Source organism: Dermacentor andersoni, chromosome 2 (assembly GCF_023375885.2).
Source record: "Dermacentor andersoni chromosome 2, qqDerAnde1_hic_scaffold, whole genome shotgun sequence".
NCBI lineage: Eukaryota > Metazoa > Arthropoda > Arachnida > Ixodida > Ixodidae > Dermacentor > Dermacentor andersoni.
In genome coordinates, this window is record NC_092815.1 from 81588570 (window position 1) to 81611213 (window position 22644).

Here is a 22644-nt window from a genome sequence, read left to right on the forward strand (position 1 = left end):
GGTTCCGCAAAGTGCGGCATCGTCTTCGTCTTCCCCTCAGAGCAAGGCATCAAGGAGACAACGAACTCGTGGAGCGAAAACCCACCCCGACCCCCGAGCAGAAATGTCAGCTCAGCGATTTAACAGAGACCTCGCGTAGAAAAAACACTTTGATGTAGAGAGGGAAAGCAGAAGAAACAATTGTAGAAAAATAAATCGTTCATTGAAATAAAAAAAGGAAAAGTAAGGAACAGACGCAGTCTAGGAAGCGGGCAAAAAAGAGGGATATGTCTGATAGTGGAGGAGAATCGGGAAGAGGAGGGAGTCCGCGTAGGGTAAGGGGAGTGTAGAGTGCATAGGAAGAGCGTAGGGGGAAGAGTCTAGGGAATGAGGAGGAGGAGGAATGAGGAAAGGGAGGAGGCCGGGACCCGACGCGAGGCGTCGGTGGCGCTCCGATCGTTTCCTCGGTTCGCCCCTCCCACAATCTAATAAATGTCCGAGCCCCTGGAAAGCCGAAACGAGAATCTCGTTTGGAGCGAGCCCCGGCGCTCGAGCGAGCGCTGCTCTCTCCGGCGGGAGTTTTGTGCGCCGCTGGGGCGCTGCGACCCTCTCGCCCACTGGCCCGTGTGTGCGCGCCTCTCTTCTTCCCCCCCTTCGCCCACGCGCCTCCCGGAGTCCCGTACCGGGACGTTCGCCTCCGCCGCCGCCGCTCCCAAGCAGGAGCCCAGCGATGCCAGCGGTGGCCGACGCGCATTGGCGGGGCTGACTGCTACGCTGTGTGGGCACCGGACGTCGACGCACGTGCTCTCTGTGCCGTTCTCTGCTGGTGTCTGGCTGCGTGGGGCGGCTAGACGAGGCTCGCTCAACCGCGCTGCGTGGACGGCCTCCTAACTAGTGCGTGATTGCCGATTGTGTCACAGACACGCCCCAGGAGATCTTGCGGTGGGGCAACTTGTTGGTCTCCACTCTTCAGAGCCGGCAGCACGTGTTCTCCGGTGGCGTATCGTTTGGTGTCTCCGCGTCTTCTCGACAAAGATCAGTCCCACGAAGCATTCCGTATGTTGTCACTCTACATGATATTGCCTTGAAACGTTCCGACTGACTAGTAACGTTGGCATCACGGGAACCACCTGTCTTCGTGGCCGTAAACGATTTTGGCAACGTGTTGTGCGCGCCTACTGTTGCTCATAAACGCTCGACCGCTTCTCGAAGTTTTAGTCTTCCTGAAAGAACGCTTGCTGGCACGACAAGTATAGCTTGCTGGTCATTGCTGGATGCGACACTGAAACTCACTAGCGATTCATTTTATTGAAGTGGTAAGCCTAACACTTTACTCAGACTTGGAAACAAAGGCAACACCACCATGCGCTCAATGGGACAGTTCGTCGGTACTCCATAAAACTGCTAAAAGAACGAAGAGTCAACCGTTTACAAACGCGTGAAGCTGGTTCTTTGTTAATATAACTTTCTTACTAAGAGAAGTGCTTTGAACAAGATTTTATCTAAGTCTGCTCAGATGTTACGTCTTTCCCCTAGGGTATAAACGCCTCGGGATGAACAAAACGTAGAATATTTTGGAGAACAACCAGAAGGTTATTAGTTTTGCTTATGAAGCAAAAGCGTTTACAGAAGTTTCTCGCGTGCGTCTTCAGCTGTATTCGGCACCGGCTGTAAGACACATCTCTAGTTTACTAATAAAGTTAGAGGGCCATTTCAACTTGTAGAGGATTCACGGTTTATTTGAACCTTCTTTTGTTTCTCGCCTAGGCGCAGGAATAGTACTGGTGCAACCCTAGAACGCCCAGTGGTCTACTGCCACAAACTTGGAGAGAATCAAGAGACTGCAACGCTGCCGCTGTTCTTTAAAACACGAACACGCGCCAGTGTCAGAAGCTTGCAGCAAACGTGACCGTCGAGTGAGGTGACGCTGGTCAATTTGGAGCATCGCAATGATGACTAAGCCACACGTCGACTCTCTCACAACGGCGTGCTTGCGGTGAAGCATTCCACTGAGTTCTAGAGAACGCGCACGAATGAAACGGTGTGGACACGATGCCTGACACCACGCGGCGCACAATGACGGTCCAGCGGTGCTATGGGGCGTCCTCCCGTCGTTGCCGGTGTGACGCGCCCCGGGAAAGTTGGCTTCTTGGCGCGCTCTGGATTGCAGCCGCTTCGCACGCCGTCTACGGTAAGTCTGCTCTCTCTCTGTCTTTCTGTCTCTCTGTCTGTTCCTCGCTTTTAAGTGCACTACTGCCGGGAATGGGTACATTTCGAGAAATCTTCTCATCTATAGACAATGACACGGAAGTCGATGGGGCCGAAATGAAACCTTTTACTCACCGTATTCTACTTTTCTAATCGTGAAGTGGTCATACCAGTCGCTGGTAAGTTGTTTGTTTGAATAAACGTCTTCGTTCGTGCGTTTACTACCATAGGCACTTGACCCGTACTCACAAACCTTTCCTTACGAAAGTGCAATCCAGGACTGGTCATCGTAGCGCCGATTGTGTCGCTCTCACGCTCATAGAATCGTGAGTGGTGGGCGACAGAACACTGGGAAATGAGAAAACGCGCTTATTTAAGTAAAATTGTGTAAATATGAACCTCAATGTTCACCTATATTGAAGAAACATCAACGCTGGTCTGCATCGCACGATTTATGCCGCAGCAGAACGACGAAGTAATCAGAATTACAAGGCTGTGCCTGACAGAACAATGTGGCCTTTCATTGCAATAAGGAGTTGTTCATCATGACCTGACATTCTTCACATGCTCCTTCACTCGGGCAACACTTGGTCATAACTTGGAAATTTACTGCATTGCTAAAAACTTATGTGCAGACCTCATTGGCAAAACAAAATTTAATTAGCTGCTGCAATCTGAAACCAGTTGCCTAACGGAAAGCTCACGCGCGATGCATCCTCACTAATATTGTTTTTGTGGCTGTTAGTAATATTTCGTGGGCACATTTTCATCTGAAGCGGATGAGAACAGCGTTGAGCGCCATCTGATAATCTATACTTCACTGTATGCTAGCATTGAGCTAGTACAGTAAACTGCTGTTTAATTGACGTGAATGCTATATGCATGGGTTCCACTCGAAAGCGCGAAATCTAACGAAATCGAATTTCTACACATCTTGCAATGCAAGCAACAACTGTTATTCAAAATACCAGTACCAAATTATCTATGTTATGTGACGGTACGTAACTAACGTATCACGGCCTCTTTAATAAGAACGCAACTAGAAATACACGTAGTGATCAATAAGCCTAATTCTTAACAAACCACGTATGCTATAGTAAAATACAAAATATCGTCTGCGGCTGGTTTTCAAGAAATGTATACACCGGAAACGTGTTCCAGGATAAAACAATGGCAACAGTCTTTGAGGCCACGTAAAACACCACTTACCTTAACGGGCTGAAGTGTGTTACAGTAACACTTGAAAACCGCACCCACCTGAAAACATGCGCGGCTGGAAGCTGCTGTAAGAAGCGCGAAGTTTCATCTTGCACTAAAAGCAAACAAACAAAGGTAGATTCACGCACCCCTTCAGAAAGAGCGCAAACAGTAAAAGAAAACAGCAAAAGCAGGCGACATGACAAGGCAACTGTAGCGTCCACGCACTCCGTGGCTAACGCCGTGTGAAAAGGAGGGAAGCAAACAGCTAGCTTTCAGGCCACCCCGACAAGATACCTGCCAGAATGTTTGACAACGACGGTGTCCCACGAAGCGAGAATCGCGAAGAGAACGAATAAATGAGAGTAATCAAACTAGAGTGTATCGTGCGTGTCTGCGACGCGTTGTTTGCTGGCTACCATCGCACCCCCCCCCCCCCCCCCCTCTCAAGCACCACTAACTTCGCTTTTCTGCGGCGGCTGCTCGCGCGCGACCGTGCGTGTGTCCAGGCCACGCCCAACCTTGGCCGTGTCGGGCTTATCTCAACTGGAACTTGGTGAGCGCGAAACAAAGACATGGAAGAGGGAAGAAGAGTGAGGTAAAAAAAATAAAGTAAGGGATAAGCAAGTCGGGAGGGTGAAGCGGGAATAAGTTGACGTCACAAAGCGTGTAGGTATACGAGAAAAGCAAGAGAGCGCTCGAAGCAGAGGAATGGAGTGTAAGTGACGATGGCAGAGGGACAAAGACGAGACAGAAATTGTGACATCTCGCGCATGCTCGTGCTTTGTTGCTTACATACATACATACATACATACATACATACATACATACATACATACATACATACATACATACATACATACATACATACATACATACATACATACATACATACATACACACAGACAGACAGACAGACAGAAGGACGGACGGACTTCTATCTGTCTGATAGATAGATAGATAGATAGATAGATAGATAGATAGATAGATAGATAGATAGATAGATAGATAGATAGATAGATAGATAGATAGATAGATAGATAGATAGATAGATAGATAGATAGATAGATAGATAGATAGATAGATAAAATGACAGAGAGACAGGCAGACACAACATATACACTACTGACGCTAGTGTGCAGAGGCTGCGCACGAAGGGAGAAGTGCAGACAATGAGAGTATGCGTGAAGGTGAAGAAAAGCAAGGAGAAGAATCGAGAGACTGGCAAACAGAAAAGCGAGGAATGTAAAACAAGTCCTAGCAGCGCTACGAAGTGCACTCTTCTAACGAATTCTGAGCGGTTGAGTGCGGACAGAGAGCGGGAAAAAAGGCAAATAATGATGCGGTAGAACGCAAGAGCGAATAATTTAGAACAAATATATCGGTATAAGCCGCAGTAAACAAAGCGGAGCGGGAAAATGAAAGGAATGCAGAGGAGGATGAAAAAAAAAAGTGTCTCGTTTCTCCCGAAAAACACGTAAACGCACTTAATGAAACTGACTACTACAGTCTCTTCCCTCCCACCTCTCTCTTTCTCGTCTCTGCTTCAACCCAGCGTGTCTCGCCCCTTCGTCGAAATACTCCCTTTACACCAAATCCCTCTCACCCTCTCGCGACTTGCCGCGTTTATTCATTCTTCTCCACGCCTGACTGCGACACCCTTTCCCACGAGCTTCCCCAGTAGCAGTCAGCCTCCTTCATTTGCGTGAGCGTCCGCCTTTATTTTCTTCTTACTTTTTCTCCCTTTTTTATCTGTCTCGTGTTGGCTTTAGTCCACTTTCTTGCGCCTCTGTTTCAACCTACGGGAGACACAGTCTCTCGCCAGAAGGAGCGCGATCCCAACGCAAATGAGTTGTGGAGCCGCGGAGCTTGTGATTAAAGACGCCTGCACCCCTTCCCTGTACCCGGCCCCCTCCCCACCGGCCCCGACTTACACCCCGAGTTCTCCTTTTCTTCTTGCCTTTTAAGATTCAGTCCAACTCTTATTCGAGGATTTTCTCTCTTTCTTTGGTGTTTCTTCTTGCGCTGGCTCTGAAACTGTTGTGTCTCGTTTCTTTCTTTTCGCAGTTCTAATCCTCGCCTCACTCGTCTGGCCATTTTTCTTGTTTGGCTATATTGCGCGGAACCCTTCTGGGTTAATTTGGTCCGGACATCGTCGTCGTTTTCGCGACTTTTTATTCTTGCACTTATTCCGGCTTGCTAGACTGTTTCAGAAAAAAAAAAAAAAAGATTAAGAAGACGCGCGATAAGCAAGAAGGGAAAACTGTTTAAGATGCTGCGGCGGGTTCGGAGTATGTGCTTGGAAAACGCGCGATGGTTGCGGTCGCTTGCGATCGCCAGCTACGTAGCGGCGCAAACGCAATTAGTGAAGGGGTGAGGGAAACAGCGCACGAACCTTGACCCGCGCGCTCCCGACTGCTGTCGGCATTTGCTCGAAGTCGTCAGTTATTTACTACAAAGAATAAACAGCTTACTCGCCGCTTTACGAGGAAGACGTTAAGTAATTACCGACATTTCGAGATGCACGAATGTCTTGTCTGCGCTAGTTAACGGGACATTTAGGTTTGAAGTTTCACTTCGTACGACAGAGAGAGTGTGCCTTAAAGATTACCTTTTCTTTTTCTTTTAGTGTCCGTCGGTTTATTCATGTTTCAGCACTTCTACCATATTCGTCTCGAGCAGGAAACCCAAGTACTGGTTAATCTGTCCACCTTTCATTTGCATCTGATGTCACTTGCTCTTTGAATTTACGCTCAAGTTAGTAAGTTTCTGACCCGAAATTTTGCGCCGAGCGATCAGCGGCCGCCTTTCAGTGGCCTTACGCCAGCCAACGAAACTCCATGGAAGGGTTTCCTGTTTTCCTTTGGCCTATCTCTGGAAAAATACACTCGCGCTTTCTTGGTAAACTTTCAGTCAGACACAAGTTTTCTTTTTCTCATCTCTTTCTTCACAGATCTATTGCTCAACCCACGTGGCGTTTCTTGATCTAGCTTCTTTTCTTTACATTTCGTGCGGCTCATTCTCACGGGTAATTCCTTCGTGTACTTTCCTCGCCAAAACTGCTGCAACTTTTTCATCTCGGCTTCACGTTCCGTTGAAGAACCTATCCCATAGTATTGTCTTGAAGCTTTCGCAAAACCCAGTTCTTTCAAGAAAAAAAAAAAAAAAAAAAAAACAACGCGCATGCGCGTCCAGAAGAACGCGGCGCGGTGTATACGAGACGAAAGCACTGCCTGCACTCTTCAGTTCTGCCTTTTGTGTTTATGCTTTTTCCTTTCTTACTTACGTGGAGTTCACCCAAGAGAGCCCAACGGGCGCTAATTTGTCCGGGCCAGACCGCGGGCAGGAAAGAAATCCGTGTGTTGAGGGCCGAAAGAAAAAAAGGAGAAAAAAAAGGAAGAGCAGGGGTTGAGGGAAGGAGGAAAGTCTTAGCAGTCTGCAGGCTGACAAATGGCTGGACCTCCTCTTATAGAGGGCGTTTCTTCCTTTTCTTAGCGCAACATCGCAAGAAGCACAAGAAGTAAAAGAAGAAGGTTGCTCGCTAATTCAATTCCAGGACTGCGTGCACGTTTCATCGCGAATGCACTACTTTCAGCATTTTTTTTTCTCTCTTGGCCTACCTTACTGGCCAGGCGATTCCCCGGCAAGGATGGGGGCACCTTGCCGGCCATCTTTCTCCCACAGGGTTTGCCCGGTGCCGAGCACACCTTTCCCTTGTTTCGGAAGCAGATGACCAAGCACGCGTTGGCAGGTAGACACGGAGACAGTTGAGATCCAGCTCGAAGAATGATACAAACGGCGTCGCATGCCAGCTACCAAGAAAGGAGGTAGCGGCAAATAGGGGAGAGAGCTCATCGGGTGCTATTAGCGGCCGCTGCCGTTCAGTGAACGACAACAAAGCGCCGCAGCTAAGACGTTTATACAGGTTTCTCGCACTCCCTTATTCGTTTGCTAGAGCTGCACAAGATACACGCCTGAATACTAAGACTGCTTCTATTTTCGATTCGCAATAAGATGTAAACTTGGTTGGGCAAGTTGGTTGACGTTTATGATCACCAAAGCAGGAAAAAAAGGGAAAGAAAGGCGAACAGGACAAGCCACTAATTTATTCCGATTAACCTTGTGTCTGTTTGTTGTATATGACTCCTACTCCTGAGCCCTGTAAGCTGAAAAACTGCGTCTAATCGCGAAAGAAACAATGAGGCCATACATACAGACCTTTTTAACAAGAAGCTCCGTTGGCGTTGCCATGTTGAAGAATGGAGTGCCGTAGGTACCGGCTAGTTGTACGGAAATAAGCTGCAAGGTGTACGGGGCCGCCGGCATGCGGCTGCCACTGTCTAAGAAAGCAGCTGTGTCCGGTGCTATGAGAAAGAAAATGTCTGTATACCGCCACCATGTTTGTAAACAAAAGCTCAGTAACCTGATCCGCACGATGGCGCATGCGCACACCGCACAAAACTTCATCTCATTACGCTGACGTCTTTTCAGCTTCTCGCCGCATGTATTTCTTGCTAAGACTGCTTTACTGTCACCATCAGGACATCCATTAATTCATTCTCTCTCTTTCTCTCTCTCTGCCTTTCTTTTTTCATTTACGCCAAATGATGCGAAAGACGAGGAAAATGTTGCGACTTCTTTTTTTTTTTTGCCCAGAAACGCTGCAAGTCGGCACCTTCGTATATATAGGCGCCGGTAGACAGCGCATTCCTGTGACGTCGATACAACCGTTTGGAAAACAAGAAGTGGCGGAGCGATCAGGCGAGAAATTTTAGAGCACGACTTCTGACGTTCTGAAAGCAATCGCAGCGGCACAAGTTGTCCAAATGGCCGGCGGACACTGAGAGAAACGGCGACGTTGGGTAGTGGTGACCGCCACTTCCTTTAATTATACAGCAGTAATTGTTATGAGCTTATGAATCGGTTGAACTTGTCCGGAGTCGCCACAGGCGTAGGCGGCGCTTGTTATAACGCGCACAATATTTATATGATTTCGCACCGGTATATACGTACGTATACGTAGAGTGCCTACTGGAAAACTACCACCTTGTTGGTAAGCTGTAGAACTTGACGTGAGTCTCACGCATGGATAACGACTAGTCACGCCAAAAGCATCATAGTGTGCGCTTAAAGGATGTGTCTTACACGTGTCACTTACACTAAGCGCAGGAATTATGCTGGTTCAACTGATAAATACTGCCATACAGCGTCAGCTGAATAACATCGCTGCACGTACGCAAGCTCTTCGGACACTTGAATAATAATCCGAATATTATTTAGAATATTACTGACCATGTGCATGGGGAAAGTGACCGGAAAGGAAGGGTATATTACTGCTTGAAAAGCTTGCGGCCCTTTATACGCATTGCCTCACGACTTCAAGTATACCAGAGAGCTGGAAGAATGCCAACATTATACTAGCTGTTGTGCTACTATATTACGCGACTGTCCCTCTGTACTACTTGAGATATTGCTTCTCGCAAGCGATGTTGAGAATACTGGCCCTTCTACTCGATCTAGCCCAGAAGCAGCCGAATCATCACCAAAAATTTTAACCGTCCTACACGAACTGCAAGCCGGCCAGGCGACACTTTTGAATGAACTAAAGTCTATGCATAATAAGCTAAGTCAAAACGACAAAGCCTTAGATGACATCACAAGAAGGCTAACTAAAATAGAAACCGATCGCTCGACTCTCATTCCGCTTCAAAGCGAAGTAGGAAACCTGCGTGCATTAGCGTCGCAATATTCACAGCTAATCTCTTCGCTTACGGCCAGTATAGACAATGCGGAAGATCGAGCTCGCCGATCAAATCTGTTATTCTTCGGCCTAAAGGACTGCGTCACTGAGTCGTGGGCAGACTCAGAAAAAAAGTGTAATTGACGTTTGTCAGGAATACATGAACGTACCAATCAAACCTAAAAAAATCGGAAGAGCACATCGTCTAGGCCGGTCCAAACCTAACGCAAACCTCCACACCTATCATCGTTAGTTTTTCACATTTCAAAGACAAAAAGCCCATTTTGTTAAACGCGGGATAGCTAAAAGGAACGAACTTCCGCGTTAGCGAAGACTTTTCACCGAACACACGCCTTGTGCGGAAAAAAGCTCTTCGAATTCGCAAGAGCTCAGAGCAAGCCGTTTAGACTACGTCCCAACATATTAACAACCGATAAAGCCTCATATGTGTACGATCACTGCTCACAAAAAGTCGTTTCTTCTCCGCGATAGCCATCACCTTGCCGTCCTGTCAGCGCCCAGTTGAATCCCAACCCCATTTCCGTCATCTACACAAACGTAAGGAGCGTGATAGCCAAGCGCGACCAAGTTAGAAGCATTATTGAATCTACTGGACGTAAACTTGCTCTTCTTACTGAAACGTGGCTAAACTCAACAGTTTCTGATATTGAACAAATCATTTGATGATGGCTCCAAGAAAACAGTGCTTTGTTCCGGAAGCAATTACTTGTCCATCTACACGTACAACATATGGAGTCATTGTTTTGCGTTGAAATGCGACTAATCGGCACTTTTATGAGGAGAGTTCTAGGCCTTTAGTATGCAGGTAAGAAGACGTTTGTGTGACCGCCTTCTGCAGCCTCGCTGGTATCTGCGGACGTGTGACGCCGGACGCCCAGATGCAGATATCCTCTGCATAGATGGCTATCGGGGCCATCCTAGGTCACGACCCAACAAGGCCCAACAGTGCTACGTTGAAGAGCGTGGAGCTTAACACTCCGCCTCGCGGCACACCTTTGCTGGTTAGATGGCGGGATGTCATTCCATCATCTGTAAGCACGAAGGATCTATCCTCCAAATAGCTGTGAGTTCAGCACAGTGCATGGCCACCAATTCCCACATCAGTCAAAGCATCAATGATTGCACAGTGTGCTACATTATCGTTTGACATCAAGAAACATCGCCACCGTTAATCGTTTCATGCTCTTTTGACGTTGAATATATGTTACCAAACCAAGCACGTTATCGATGGATGATCGACCGCACTGGAAGCCCGCCATTGCATTCAGATATGCCTCATTGTGCTCTAAGTACCATTCAAGGCGCATCAACACCATTCTTTCCAGTAGTTTCCCAACGCAACTGGCAAGAGCGATGGGATGGTGCGATGCCAAATCTAATGGAGATTTGGAACATTTAAGTAAAGGAACTGGGCGACTGACCTTCCACTCACAAGGAATCAATGATTCGCACCAGGATTCGTTGTATCTCTTCAAGAGTACGCTGCGGATTTCTTGGCCAAGGTTTCCAAGTGTCTTGCACGTGATCCCGTCGGGCCATGGAGATGATGCCTTCCTACAAGTCGCCAGCGCAGCTTCAAGCTCCTCCATAGAGAACATGATATCCATGCGGGAGTCCTGGGATGCCGCAACATCATGTGATGTTGATACAGGCAGTGACGGCAAGCCAGCAATCCTTGCGCAGAAGTCCCCAGCAACGTCGATCTCACCTTGTCCTTGATGCAGGGAAAGATATTTAAAAGGGTGGCACTGTTGCGGAGGCGATCGTAGTTGGTGGACGAGTCGTGTCTCGTGGTTCTTCAAGTTGGCGTGGCTTCGGTGGAGGTGACCATGCTTCCCTTGACAGAGCGATGGTGGGCGTCCCTCTTTCGTCTGCTCCGATAACGCATGACGTCAGTGGTTGACGACAAGTCTTCGCCGGATTGTGCACTGCCTAAGGACTATCAGTGTGTTTTCTTGACTTGCGGTGCCGGAAACGTCGGCGTCTCACTTCGGTTGCGGCTTCTTTATGTGTCGAATGGTCTCTAACCATCTGCCTCAAGATCCTCCGTTCATGTTTATGGAACGGGCAATCTTTCGAAGTCACATCGTGTGCACCCTTGCAGTTGGAGCACTTGAAGCCCGCTGCACGAAAAGTGTCAGATCTGTGTGACTTGGAACAGCGTGAGCATATGCTTGGGTTTCTACAGACAGCACTCACGTGTCCAATTCTCTGACGATTCCGACACTGTAGGGGCTTGGGCACGAAAGGACGCATAGTATGACGAGAATGGCCGACCGTCACGTGCGATGAAAGGCAATCACCTTTGAAGAGGAGCTTCACGCAAGTTTATTTGCCTATACGACGAGCTTGTACTATGGCAATGCTTTGATCAAAATAGGCATGTTAGTGTCACAGATTGAGGCATCGATGTCCTAAACGACGCCTGCAGTGGTTTCCAAGTTCTGTGGAATGTCGCAGCGCACTTTTATGTCATCTAGCTGCGTAATTTTCATCAAAGAATCCAAGGCGCTTCCGTTAGTAACATCGATAGCGAGGACATTCTTGTGGTTATTAATTCTGACGTCTTTTATGTCCCCAGCAGAGAGAGCCTCCAGATAAACAGGGATGGCCTGTCTATTGTGTCGGTTGAGATTGTCCGTGGCCGTCTCGGGAACAAAGAGAATTGTATGCTCCTGAGCTCTTGGCGTAGAAGTCACAGTCGAGTTACTTGTAGCGGAGCACCCGCTGACACTTCGTCTCTTCGCTTTCCGGTGTGTGTAGACCTCGAAACCTTCATCGTCAGAAGTGACGACGCTCGAGGGAGAGTACAGCTCGGTGTCATCGCTGTCAGCTTCGCTCCGAGGGCAGTTCCCCTTCCTTGAAGTAGCTCCCGCAGACGCTGGCAGGTCCGGACGGTTCGCGACCGATTCCACTTCCATCGACGAAAAAAAGAGCGGCGTCTTCCAGCAGAAACCGGTGAAACTTTATAATATTCCAGAGAGGCCAAGGCAGTGATGTGTACAACTGGCACTTTGTCAGAAGACAAAGGTAATGTTCAATAGCCTGGCAAGAAAAAATGAATTCGTGATCGCCACTCAGCCTCTAGAGTCTGTACAGGAGTACGTTTATCTAGGTCAATTACTCACAGGGGACTCTGACCATGCGAAGGAAATTTACAGAAAAATAAAGATGGAATGGAGTGCGTGCGGCAGGCATTACGAAATCCAGACTGGGAGCCTACCACTATCGTTGAAAAGAGAAGTGTACAATAATTTTACTCTGCTGGTGCTAACATAAGGGACAGGAATTTGGAGCTTAACAAAAAAAGCTCGAGAACAAGTTAAGGACCGCGCAAGGAGAGACGGAACGAAAAATTTTAAGCCTAGCGTTAACAGACAGGAAGAGAGCCGTGTGAGTCACAGAGCAAACGGGGATAGCCGTTATTCTAGACGACATTAAGAGAGGGAAAAAAATGGAGCTGGGCAGGCCACGTAATGCGCAGGGTAGAGAGAGAGAGAGAGAGAGAGAGAGAGAGAGAGAGAAGTGACAAATGAAAGCTATGGAGGTTAACCAGTACTGAGCCCGGTTGGCTACCCTACACTGGGGAAAGGGAAAAGGGGGTGGAAAAATTAAAAGAAGAAGAGAAAGTCCACTGGGGTTATCGTTCGGTCACTCAGTCCGGATCACAGACGCTGACTGCGCAAGGTAGGTAATCGGTGGACCGTTAGTGTTTCAAAATGGCTACCAAGGGGAAAGGAAGCACAGGCCAGGACCGCAGAAAACTAGGTGAGGTGATGAAACGAGTAAGTTTGCCGGCGCTAATCGGGATCAGCTAGGTGGTGGTGGTGGTGGCAGTATTGCAGCAGGCGGGGTTAGGCTGGAATTCAAATCCGGCAATCGTTCTGCCTCAGCCTCCTGTGAGTAGGATCAGAGGTGTGTCTCCAAGTGTCGAAGAGCGCCGTGTCTCGCATGAAGACAATCAGCAGTCGTTGCACTCTCTTCCTGATTGCTGTGGGCCCTCCGGGGAATACGACGTCTTCAAAGGTCCTGTGCGGAATCAACCAGCGCAAGACAACGGTAATTGGAAATCGCAGGTAGAGGCCTTCGTGCTGGTGGAGACATAAAAATAGGCTGTTAATGAAGATGAGTCATCTAAAGCTTTTAGTGCTTATTGATTCTTCACTGTTTTTCGCAACGGTTATTTCTTATTCTGTTCTCTTTCAACGACCATTTTATTTTTGCACTTATTATGTGGTAGTGTGTGATACCCTGACATTTTTCTTTTTCTTAATCCATGGGCGCGTCACACGACTTCGAAACGAGGTCAGGGGTGATGACTGTATATAATTGTCCTTGTAATAATTTACTGCTAATAAATATATTATGTGATTTTTATTTAAAGCACCGATGAAAGGCAGTATGCCAACCAGAGTGAAGTATCAGTGAAACTCATCGTCAGTGCACTGCACCCGGAGGGAGACCATTCGCTCCCGAACACTGCGTGCTCGCCTATTCGCACCAGGCGCGAATCGAGTGGAAGTATGTACAAGTGGCCGGTCTCTGTATGGCGCAATTACTGTCTATGCTTTGAAGTTCGGGCGGAACTGCGAACATTTTTAGTCATTTTCTACCCTGAAACCTGATAAACAACTAGCTACGAGTAGAACGCATTTATAGAACGCAAGTATAGCTCTTGAGTTTATTATAAACGACGAGACATCCAGAAAAGCATTAAAGGTCCTAAGTTAATGCAGGTTTAATGTACCCAGGACTTGACGGACATAAGGAAGTTCAAAATGCGTTAAACACTCGTAGGACAGTGCGGTGTAACGGCAAGGATGTATGCATGGTGTCTTAAAGCTTGCCTAGGTTTGTGCGATAGGAGGGGACAATAAAACGCGTACATTCAAAAAGCTTGAGAACTTCAATGCGAGACGCAGGGGGCTCGTAGAAAGACAGAGAGAGAGAGAGAGAGAGAGGTTGTATACAAAGGCAGGGAGGTTTACCAGAGGTAGTTTCGCTTGGCTATTCTGCATGGGAGAAGGAGTAGGAAGATAAATACGTGCCTTTTATAAGACTGGAAGGTTATCTCTATATACTGCTGAAGCAAATCTCGATGGCACCTCTTGTGTCGTGCCCTCCCAAGACCGCCTTTCGCGCACGCGTGAGTGATCCTGTTCGCTTGCCCGTAATGCCGCGCTGAACAGTTAAAGCTACTAGCATCAACGTTGCACTGCGTTATATTTGCGCCAAGAAAGAACGTGCTTTTACCTCTGCGTACAAGCAAGATATATGCGCAAATGTGCAGACTGCGTTTGTAACAAGAGTATTACAGCGTCACAAGCCTCACTGTCCGCTTTTGTTAACGTAGCGGAACAAAAGGAAAAAAAAAGAAAGGCAACGAAAGTGACACATGCGTGCATTGATTGTATGCTTATGAACCTGATGAAAGATGACAGACAGAATAAAATAAGTGGGCACTCAAGCAACGACACAAAACAAAAACACAATGAAGCATAGGGCGGGCTGGACGTTTCCAGTTATCCTTTTTCGCCTTCGCGCATTTTACAATACGCAATGGCCGGCAGCGTACTCATGATGTTTTTTCAAACCAAAAGCAGCAAGTAGCTCGGGGACAGGAAAGGGGGGGGGGCGCAGGGGGGTGAGGTGTTTCCGGAGAACTGCGGGTCCTGTTGTTCCCCTAATTATGTCCCGAAGGCGTTTTCGTGACAGCCTGAAGCGTGGATGCTCAGGCACGCTACCTCTCTTCCCGTTCTCCCTGTTTTTCTATAAGCGTGATCTCTCTCTCTCTCTCTCTCTCTCCTTTGCCACGGATCAACGAAGTTCTTTCGTTCTTTTATCTTCCCTAAATAAAGGATGTGAATGAATCGCTTCTCTGATGGTTTTATTCTTACCGATTCTGTAGAGAAAAAAAAAGATCTCCACCTCCCCCTGCCTCTTCCCCACCCCTCTCCTTAAGAGAAAACGTGGCACAATGCGACAGAGCGCAACTATATGTAGCGACAGCAGCGACGAAAGGCGAGATGGCCGCTGAAAGAAGGACGGCGAAAAGAGGGCTGTGGGGTTACGGGAGCACCGGAGGCGGAAAATAATTGTTAATTGCCTCCGGTTGCAAAAAGGAACTGCTTTTTCTTAAACGAACTTTGAAGAGGGGGCCCACGAGAGGCGCCGTAATTAAGCGGCAGAAACAACCCACGTCGACGCCTCTTCGTCGCGAGAAAGCAAACAGCCGCGCTTTGTAGCGCGTCTTATAAAACGCGCCGGCGGGTAACGGGGTACGCCCCTCCCCTCTGAATGAGTTAAAGCGAACGGAACAAGAGGCCTTCATTGCGCCAGATGCGAACGCACTGTAGCAAATCGCCACGCATTTGACACGCGCGGAAGAAAGAGGGCGGCTGTCCTTCTCACAATTAGCGTGCGGCGTTTCGTTTTCACATCCGATTCGTTCTTATGCGCAATTAGCAGTCGTTGTCTTCCGGCCTTGTTCTTAGAAAACCGAGCGGCGATAACTCAATAAATGCGTCGCACACGGGGCAAAAATGTTTCTATACACAGCAGGCAGAAGTGGCAACAGCGCGCGATTTCTTTTCGTTATCAGCCGTGTTGCCGAGTGCCCGATCCCCACACTGTGAAAAGATGTAAGGTGTGCAGGCACGGACAGAAGAGAACCAGAGAACACAGACACCGGCGTCTGTGTTTTGTCTGGTCCACTTTTCTTGCGTCCGTGTCTGCACGCCTTGCCTTCCTTCACAATCAATCCCCGCCAACTAGCTCAACTTTCTGCGGTTCTAAGCCCCACACGGTAACGGCCGCTCTGTGACGTCCCAGCCAATGACGAACTCCGAAAATGAAATAATTTTATGGATCTTTACATAACAAAGCCACAGATTTCTATACAGTAACATGAAACACGAAACCGTGCGAGGGCAGTAACGGCATCGCCGAGTGGCATCTCGTCGGCTAATTTTCAGAGGCCGGCTCCCCCTCGTCTCGCGCACACGCTTGTCTGGCAACAACGGAGACACGAAAACGTGGGCGGGCCCTTTTCGGCGCGACCCGTAGGAGAAGCCCAGCGCGGTCAGCGGACGACGTCGTATAGCTAGACGTCGCGGGCCACCCGCGGGCTCACGTTTTTCGGAGGTCGTTATCGCGGCGCCACTCGCGCGTGAAACGGGCCTCGACGCCAGCGCGACCCCTTTTGCTTCTCCCGCTCGCTTAACGACCACTGGATGGAGCGGCCCGACGGCGCGTTCTATGCGTTCGCAAAACTGTTGGTTCGCTGTGCGCAGGCAGCAGCACTTGTCGACAGCGAGCTATGGCCGGCTGGCGAGACCGCGAGTCCCCTGCCATTCGCGCTTGATAAATCGTTCCACCGCGCTGCGCGTATACGTGTGTCACCTAGCGGGATGCATTACAAAACGACGATGGAACAATTGGTTCGGGAAGTGTTTTCCTTTCCTTTTTTTGTTCTTTCTATACATTACCTATGTACTGTACGCTCACCTGTGACACCTTGCGTATATATGACGCATCCTGTTGGGGATGCAAAACAAAGGCATTTTGAGAAGGGGTTAGCTTTCTTTTGCCCTTGACACAAAGCTAGGCATGAACGCTAATGTGAGTATGTAGAGTCGAGATAACAAAATACAGCGATGGATAAATGCATAAGCTTGCTCGGCTCTTTGTAGGTTAAGATGCATATTGCCGTGAATCCTTTGCAACAATAACTCTGAAGCGATTCGTCGCGCATAACATGTGGGATGCTTGCAGAAATGTACTGAAGTGGTTTAAGCATATCCCCGCGGTCAGCATTCGTGAAAACTGACGCTGATTTGAACTACACAATCGTGTGGTTACACACGATGAAAAGCATGTGCACCCTTGAAGTGCATTTCGGATGCTTCGAGTTGAAGTGAAAAGACAGGACGCAACGTCAACATGCACCCTTAACAAGCGATGTTGCGCTTTCATCTCTGTGCTTATGCCAAGAAAACCGCATTTTTTAAAAAATTATTTAAACAAAAACGTTTTTTTTTTCTCGCATTCGTTGCATACCAGTCGGTAGTAGGAACCAACTTGAAAAGCGATTATGGCCCGGAGCTGCCTTCGGGTTTCAGGAAGGTGGAGTCAGGTCCAGCTTACGCCTAATATAAAATTAAGGTATACGAGTACCAGGGTACACTCCGGAGTATTTTAGTGGTTATGGCGTTGCGCGACAGAGAGCGAGGTCGTTCCGCCCGAAAGGCAAAGCACCGACTGTGATAGCAAATCAGTAGATAGCTGTATGAAGTAAGCATAGTAGTTTTATCAAATTTAAACCCTTGTAAACATTCGCTTACTAAGTTATCAATGATAAAATGTGTAAGCGTGACTCAACGAGGACCTAGAAAGAAACAGACACTCAGAAACAGTGCTGTCTTTGCGTGTCTGCTTCTTTCTACGTCCTTGTTCGGTAGCGCTTGGCCATTCTATCATGGATTCAAACAAACCAGACCGTCAACGTGTTTTAACTAAAGTAACCAGCACGGTGTCACGCGCGCACAGGTAAACATGAAGACATCTCGCTCGATGACAGCGGAAACTGTGCGTGGAAACGCTGGAGTTAGGAATCGCGGTAGCAGCCGCGAGCCAATTGACCTACGTGCATCTGTCGCTTCATCGCGAACTAAACCTCGAAAGCGCAGCGCATACGAAGCTACTGGCACTACGTGCACTCTGCACACATCGCAGATGGCTTTAAAAATGAGGCCCGCGCGGGCACGCACTTTGGCCACGTCCCAGATTGCTTTCAAGACACACGAGTGCCGGTATCGCGATTCACGTGGCCAACGCCGTAGTGGACGCCGCGGTTGCCTCCACTCTGAACGGAGCGGCGGGCGAGAAGGACATCAAGACACCGTGGCAGCCGCCGGTCATGAGACATGCGCGGTTCTGCCATACAGCGCGAAAGCTTCCTGTATTGGGTATACGCGCTGAGTATCGTCCCATGCCCTTCCCGACTGTGATCCTAAGCTTCTAACAGTACAAAGCGTTTCTGCACGTTTGAACCGAAGTCCAGACGCATCGGTGCCGCCGCAAAGCTATTGACTCTTCTCGGATGTCAGTTCTTCCCATGTAGTCATCGAGTGGTAAGCGCCAGCAGCAACCATTGGAATAACCTCATTCGCTTTCGGTATACCAGTGAGTCGCGTACGACGATGACGGTCCATGTGCCGCGAGGCGACGCGACGACGGCTAGATGGGTAAAAGGTGATTGGTCTTTAACTCGGCAAGCCCACAGTCATGTCATCTACGCTCCGGAAGGTGTATGCACTTGCCTGTAGTGGCTCGCGACTGGTGAACGGTGCAGGCAAAGACCAGTCGGAAGGTGAAAACATTAGATTTGAGACGCGGCTTGAAAAAATTTTCGGAACGGATTTCGTTTCTTTTTTTGCGTAGCATTTCTTTTTTTGTCCCATGCGCAAGCGCGTGAAGACACGTGCATGTTGTCGCTTGTTTACATTTTGTTATCTGATTTTATGGATACCATCCCGCCATGCTCCATCGCGAGTACCGGCACAAGCCGATAGAACGTGCACATAAGTTTTGCAGCTGTGGTCACCTCTCCATGGACACTTCACAGGCGAACAATGCTACGGACAAACTAGAAGCACCAAAAATAGGGGGGGGGGGGGAGTAGACGACAGGTATGTAGACAGGAGCAAACAGCTCTGGTGCGGCAAGAGGTGTTAATCGGCAAATGAGCTGCAAGGCATGGCGTCCATGGTGTCTTCCGCTCTCTACGACGCGGTCTTAACTGTAGCTCTACTTGGCTTCGAATACAATATTTGAGTGTTCCCGCAACCGAAGCTACTATGCCGCGATTTTGTCCTTTGCCCATTGCGACGGTGCCTAACATAAATGTGGGAACGTTGAAATCTGGCTTATTCCTCTCGCTGAAATATGCGAGTGCAAGTATATGTCTGATCTTCGATAAAGTGAATCACGAAATACACACCTTTATTGCGCGAGGACTTCCCAGCATCGGGGAAGACAAACAACCAGAACACGAATGACGCAGTTATTGTCTCGCGGTCTATGCGAGGATGCCTCTGGTGTTGCCGCAGGCGCTTCGACTGCCTTTGCTGGGGAACCACAACCGCGCACATGGTACACACTTTCACCTCGACAATATGGAAAGCTTGCGTTTAATCAGCGTTCCCATATTCCGTTTCCTCTGGTTCGCCAACGGGGAAATGAGAAAATATACGGTGTGCTTGTGCGCGGAGATAGGCGTATTCACGTTTCCTCTTCATTAAATCCGCATTCAGCATCTTCCGGAAAGTGGTAGAGCAGAAAGAAATTGCTGGAATTGGCATAATAATGGGCTTGCTTTCGCTCGCCCATAAGGTAGAATTACATGTAAAGGAAGTTCAGTCAGCGCGAAACACTTTTCAAAGCCTTCGCTTATAATCAAGTTCTGATGCGCCGAAAGATCGGCGAGTCACACCGGAAGTAACACTGGAGGAAGAGAAAGAATGAAACAAAAAAATGCGCACCAGAAAATGCGAATGCAGCGCCGCCGAGCTTGCTGCGGCAGCACCGGAAATCACGACTTGTCGCCCGCTACCTTCGAAGAGGGAAATTAATAGCGCCTCTCTCAAGCGGCAGTAGCGGCCGAGATAAGGTTATCGCGAAAGCGGCCCTTAACGGGAACGACGCGCATTTGAGCGCAGGGCGCGTAATACGCGCGCACAGACAAGCGCGCCGTGCTGCGCCGTCAGAGAAAGCGTAATTTGTTTACTGCCTCCTCATGCGTCAGTTTCTGCGCGGTCACTTTGTTGCTTGTGACTCGATACCTTTTTGTTTTTTTTTTACGCCCCCAGTTTGTCACCAGGGGGACACGACACCAAAAAAGAGGGGGAAGTGCAAGGGAGAGATTCTGTGCTTCTTGTCGTCTGCGCTCACAATGCCCGCATAAAGCGCACACCGAAAAGCTTGTAGTACCTGCTGTGCAACCGGGCAATGTGGGACAGCGAACGAAGGGCACGTTGCCTCTGTTGTATGCACGGCGCTGGCGGTAATGGGCGTTATCGCGATCTGAACATTCTCGATGAGGACGCACGCGCGACCTTGGCATTTTCAGCATGGCCGCCGGTATTTACCGCGAGCAATTTCCAGATGAGGGCACCGCCGACTCGTGCTAGCTTGTTCTGGGCACGCACCGTCTGCTGGGGAGAACGCTGCATGCATGCATAGATGGCGACCGGGAAAACACAGCGCTTATAAAGTTCCGCCTGCAACCTTATTTGGTGTTCGGCGGGATTCCTGCGAGCGGCGCTCCTTTGAGAACAATGTGTTTCTTAGTGAGTTGCTCCACAGCAGATGGTCTCGCGGTCTATGCTTTGCCCCCCGTTTTTCGCATAGGGTTTTGTATTTCTAGGCTATTTCTAGGCTTATTTTCTAGGCCCGAAAATAGTGCATTCTAAGAATGAGGGCCAATGGCGAAGTTAGTGCACTAAAGCAATATGGGCCGTAGTGATGCGTATATGCAGGCTACAAATGTGGGCTGACCTCGAAGGCTGTAAAGTAAAAAAAAAAAAAAAAAACATGTGGTCCGATTTCTGAGATAGTGTAGTAAAATAAAACAACAACACTGTAGCAATGCGACACTCCTCTTACTCTGCTCACGCGAGGGGTGACACGATAGAGTGCCGTTTCTGAGTGACTCTGCCCATTCTCAGCCCCAACTCGCTCAGGAAGGCATTGTCTTTGACCGACTTCAGCTGGAGGTTGAACCGCCTTACAACTACTTTTTTGTTCTCTCTTTCCACCGTGCAGGGTAGCGAACCGGGCCTCGTTCGAGTTAACCCTCTTTGCATTTACCATCCTTTCCCGCTGTCTCTCTTAACGTAAGACAATGACGCCGCGACGTGCAGTCTTCATCCATTTTGCCCATGCTGACCCAGAGGTTCTCAAGCGCGGAGCTTCAACTAAACACCCGTCGTGCGTGGCTACGGTACTGTTTGAACAGCCATTCTTAGAAGTACAGCTCTACCGGCTCAGATGAGGCTGCTGTCTTTTTTATGCAAAATGTGTTTCTCGCATACGCCTCCTTGGCGGTGCCGAGAGTTGACGAAATTTGGTCTGGAGTTCCTGAAAGCGCGCATGGCGTTGTCACTCCATTAGCAAGACCGAAATGCGTTTTCTCAGCTTTTATCCTGTTTAGGCATGTGTTCAATGAAAAACAAAAGTTCAATCAATGTTTCGGTTTAGCGTGCCGCCGGCCTTACGAAACGACCTAACAAACTCTGCACCTAGAGCGCATCGAGGACACAATCGGGACACTATAGGACACTGCTCGCTTCGGCCTCGTGTAATGGCTTTCAATAACTTGTTCAACTGCTAACACGCATTGTTTCTCTGTCTTGATGAAAAAAAATCAACTCTTGCTATAGTTTTGAAACAACTAAATATAAAAGAAAAACCCTGTGCCATTCTCTAACATGGGTTTGTTTGACTGATTGATTTTATTCATAACGAACATTTCGCAAAAAGAAAGTATTGCACTAACACATCTGAATACCTAGCCTGAGGGTAGCTGGGACTTCGTCAAGCGTAGGGAGGAAACAGCATAAATAGCACACAATACGACGATAAGTTAGTGGGTAGATTAGTGAGTTTATGGTTTTGCGGGAGAGGCGGATTGCAGGAATTGCAGAAACAAAGGTTTCGCAGAAGAAAGAGATTCACGTGAATTCCCGCCAGCGCAGTTTCACAAGCGAAATTGTCACCGTTAAGACACGTGGACGTCGTTCGAATAGTCCCTGGAAAGCCCGAGGACACCATTCCACATCAATGAAAATTAAGACAGCTGGTTCTCATTTATTTCTGGTCATGAAGATTGCATTAACACGAAGAAAACAGTGAAATGATAATTGAGCAAGGAATAATTTGTACGGTAATCATCCAATTAGTAATTGAATTGCTTAACTACCCACAACTCAAAACTTCCTCCAGCACATCAAAAACCACTAGTAGGCGATCCACATTAGGTATTCAACACTCAAAGCAGAGCTTTTATGAAAAAAAAACAAATTCAGCGTACAAAAAGATGATACATTGCGCTTTGTGGCAACAGTGAGTTTCCCGCTATAGTGTGTCAAGGTAGCACAGAGAGACGAACGCCGAAACATTGCAAAAGGGTCCCTGCCAATGACCTTCCGGAATACTGAATTCTCGATTGCTAATCACTACGCTGTTATTTAAACATGACAGGCTCTTCTTCGCGAAAATAGATATAAGATTAAAAAAAAATAACAGTCACACACTCTAGGATCGCACACGTGCGTGCCGCTGCACGCTTGTGCCAACTCCACCGTAGTTCCGCGCTGTGCTGAGTTCACGGCGTACGCACGGCTGGACTTGGCTTTAGACTAGCATACTCTCCTTTTTGCACCTAACGTGGCATGAAATATTAAAAATCGTCGGGCGTATACCTTTCCTGCGTTGTCCCT

At 48.4% G+C, this 22644-nt stretch overlaps 1 protein-coding gene across 4 annotated transcripts in view; it reads left to right on the forward strand.

The window, feature by feature from the left end:
- The first annotated feature begins 510 nt into the window (after nt 1-510).
- LOC126541764 (neurotrimin-like) overlaps nt 511-22644 on the forward strand; it is a 175371-nt gene continuing 153237 nt past the window's right edge. For 2 of the 4 annotated variants that reach the window (XM_050188694.3, XM_050188696.3), the window contains exon 1: nt 511-2170. In XM_050188694.3, coding sequence (XP_050044651.1) covers nt 2032-2170 — 139 coding nt within the window. In that variant the 5' untranslated portion in view covers nt 511-2031. The remainder of the gene's footprint in view (nt 2171-22644) is intronic. The other 2 variants (XM_055076897.2, XM_050188695.3) reach the window with 2 other exon arrangements.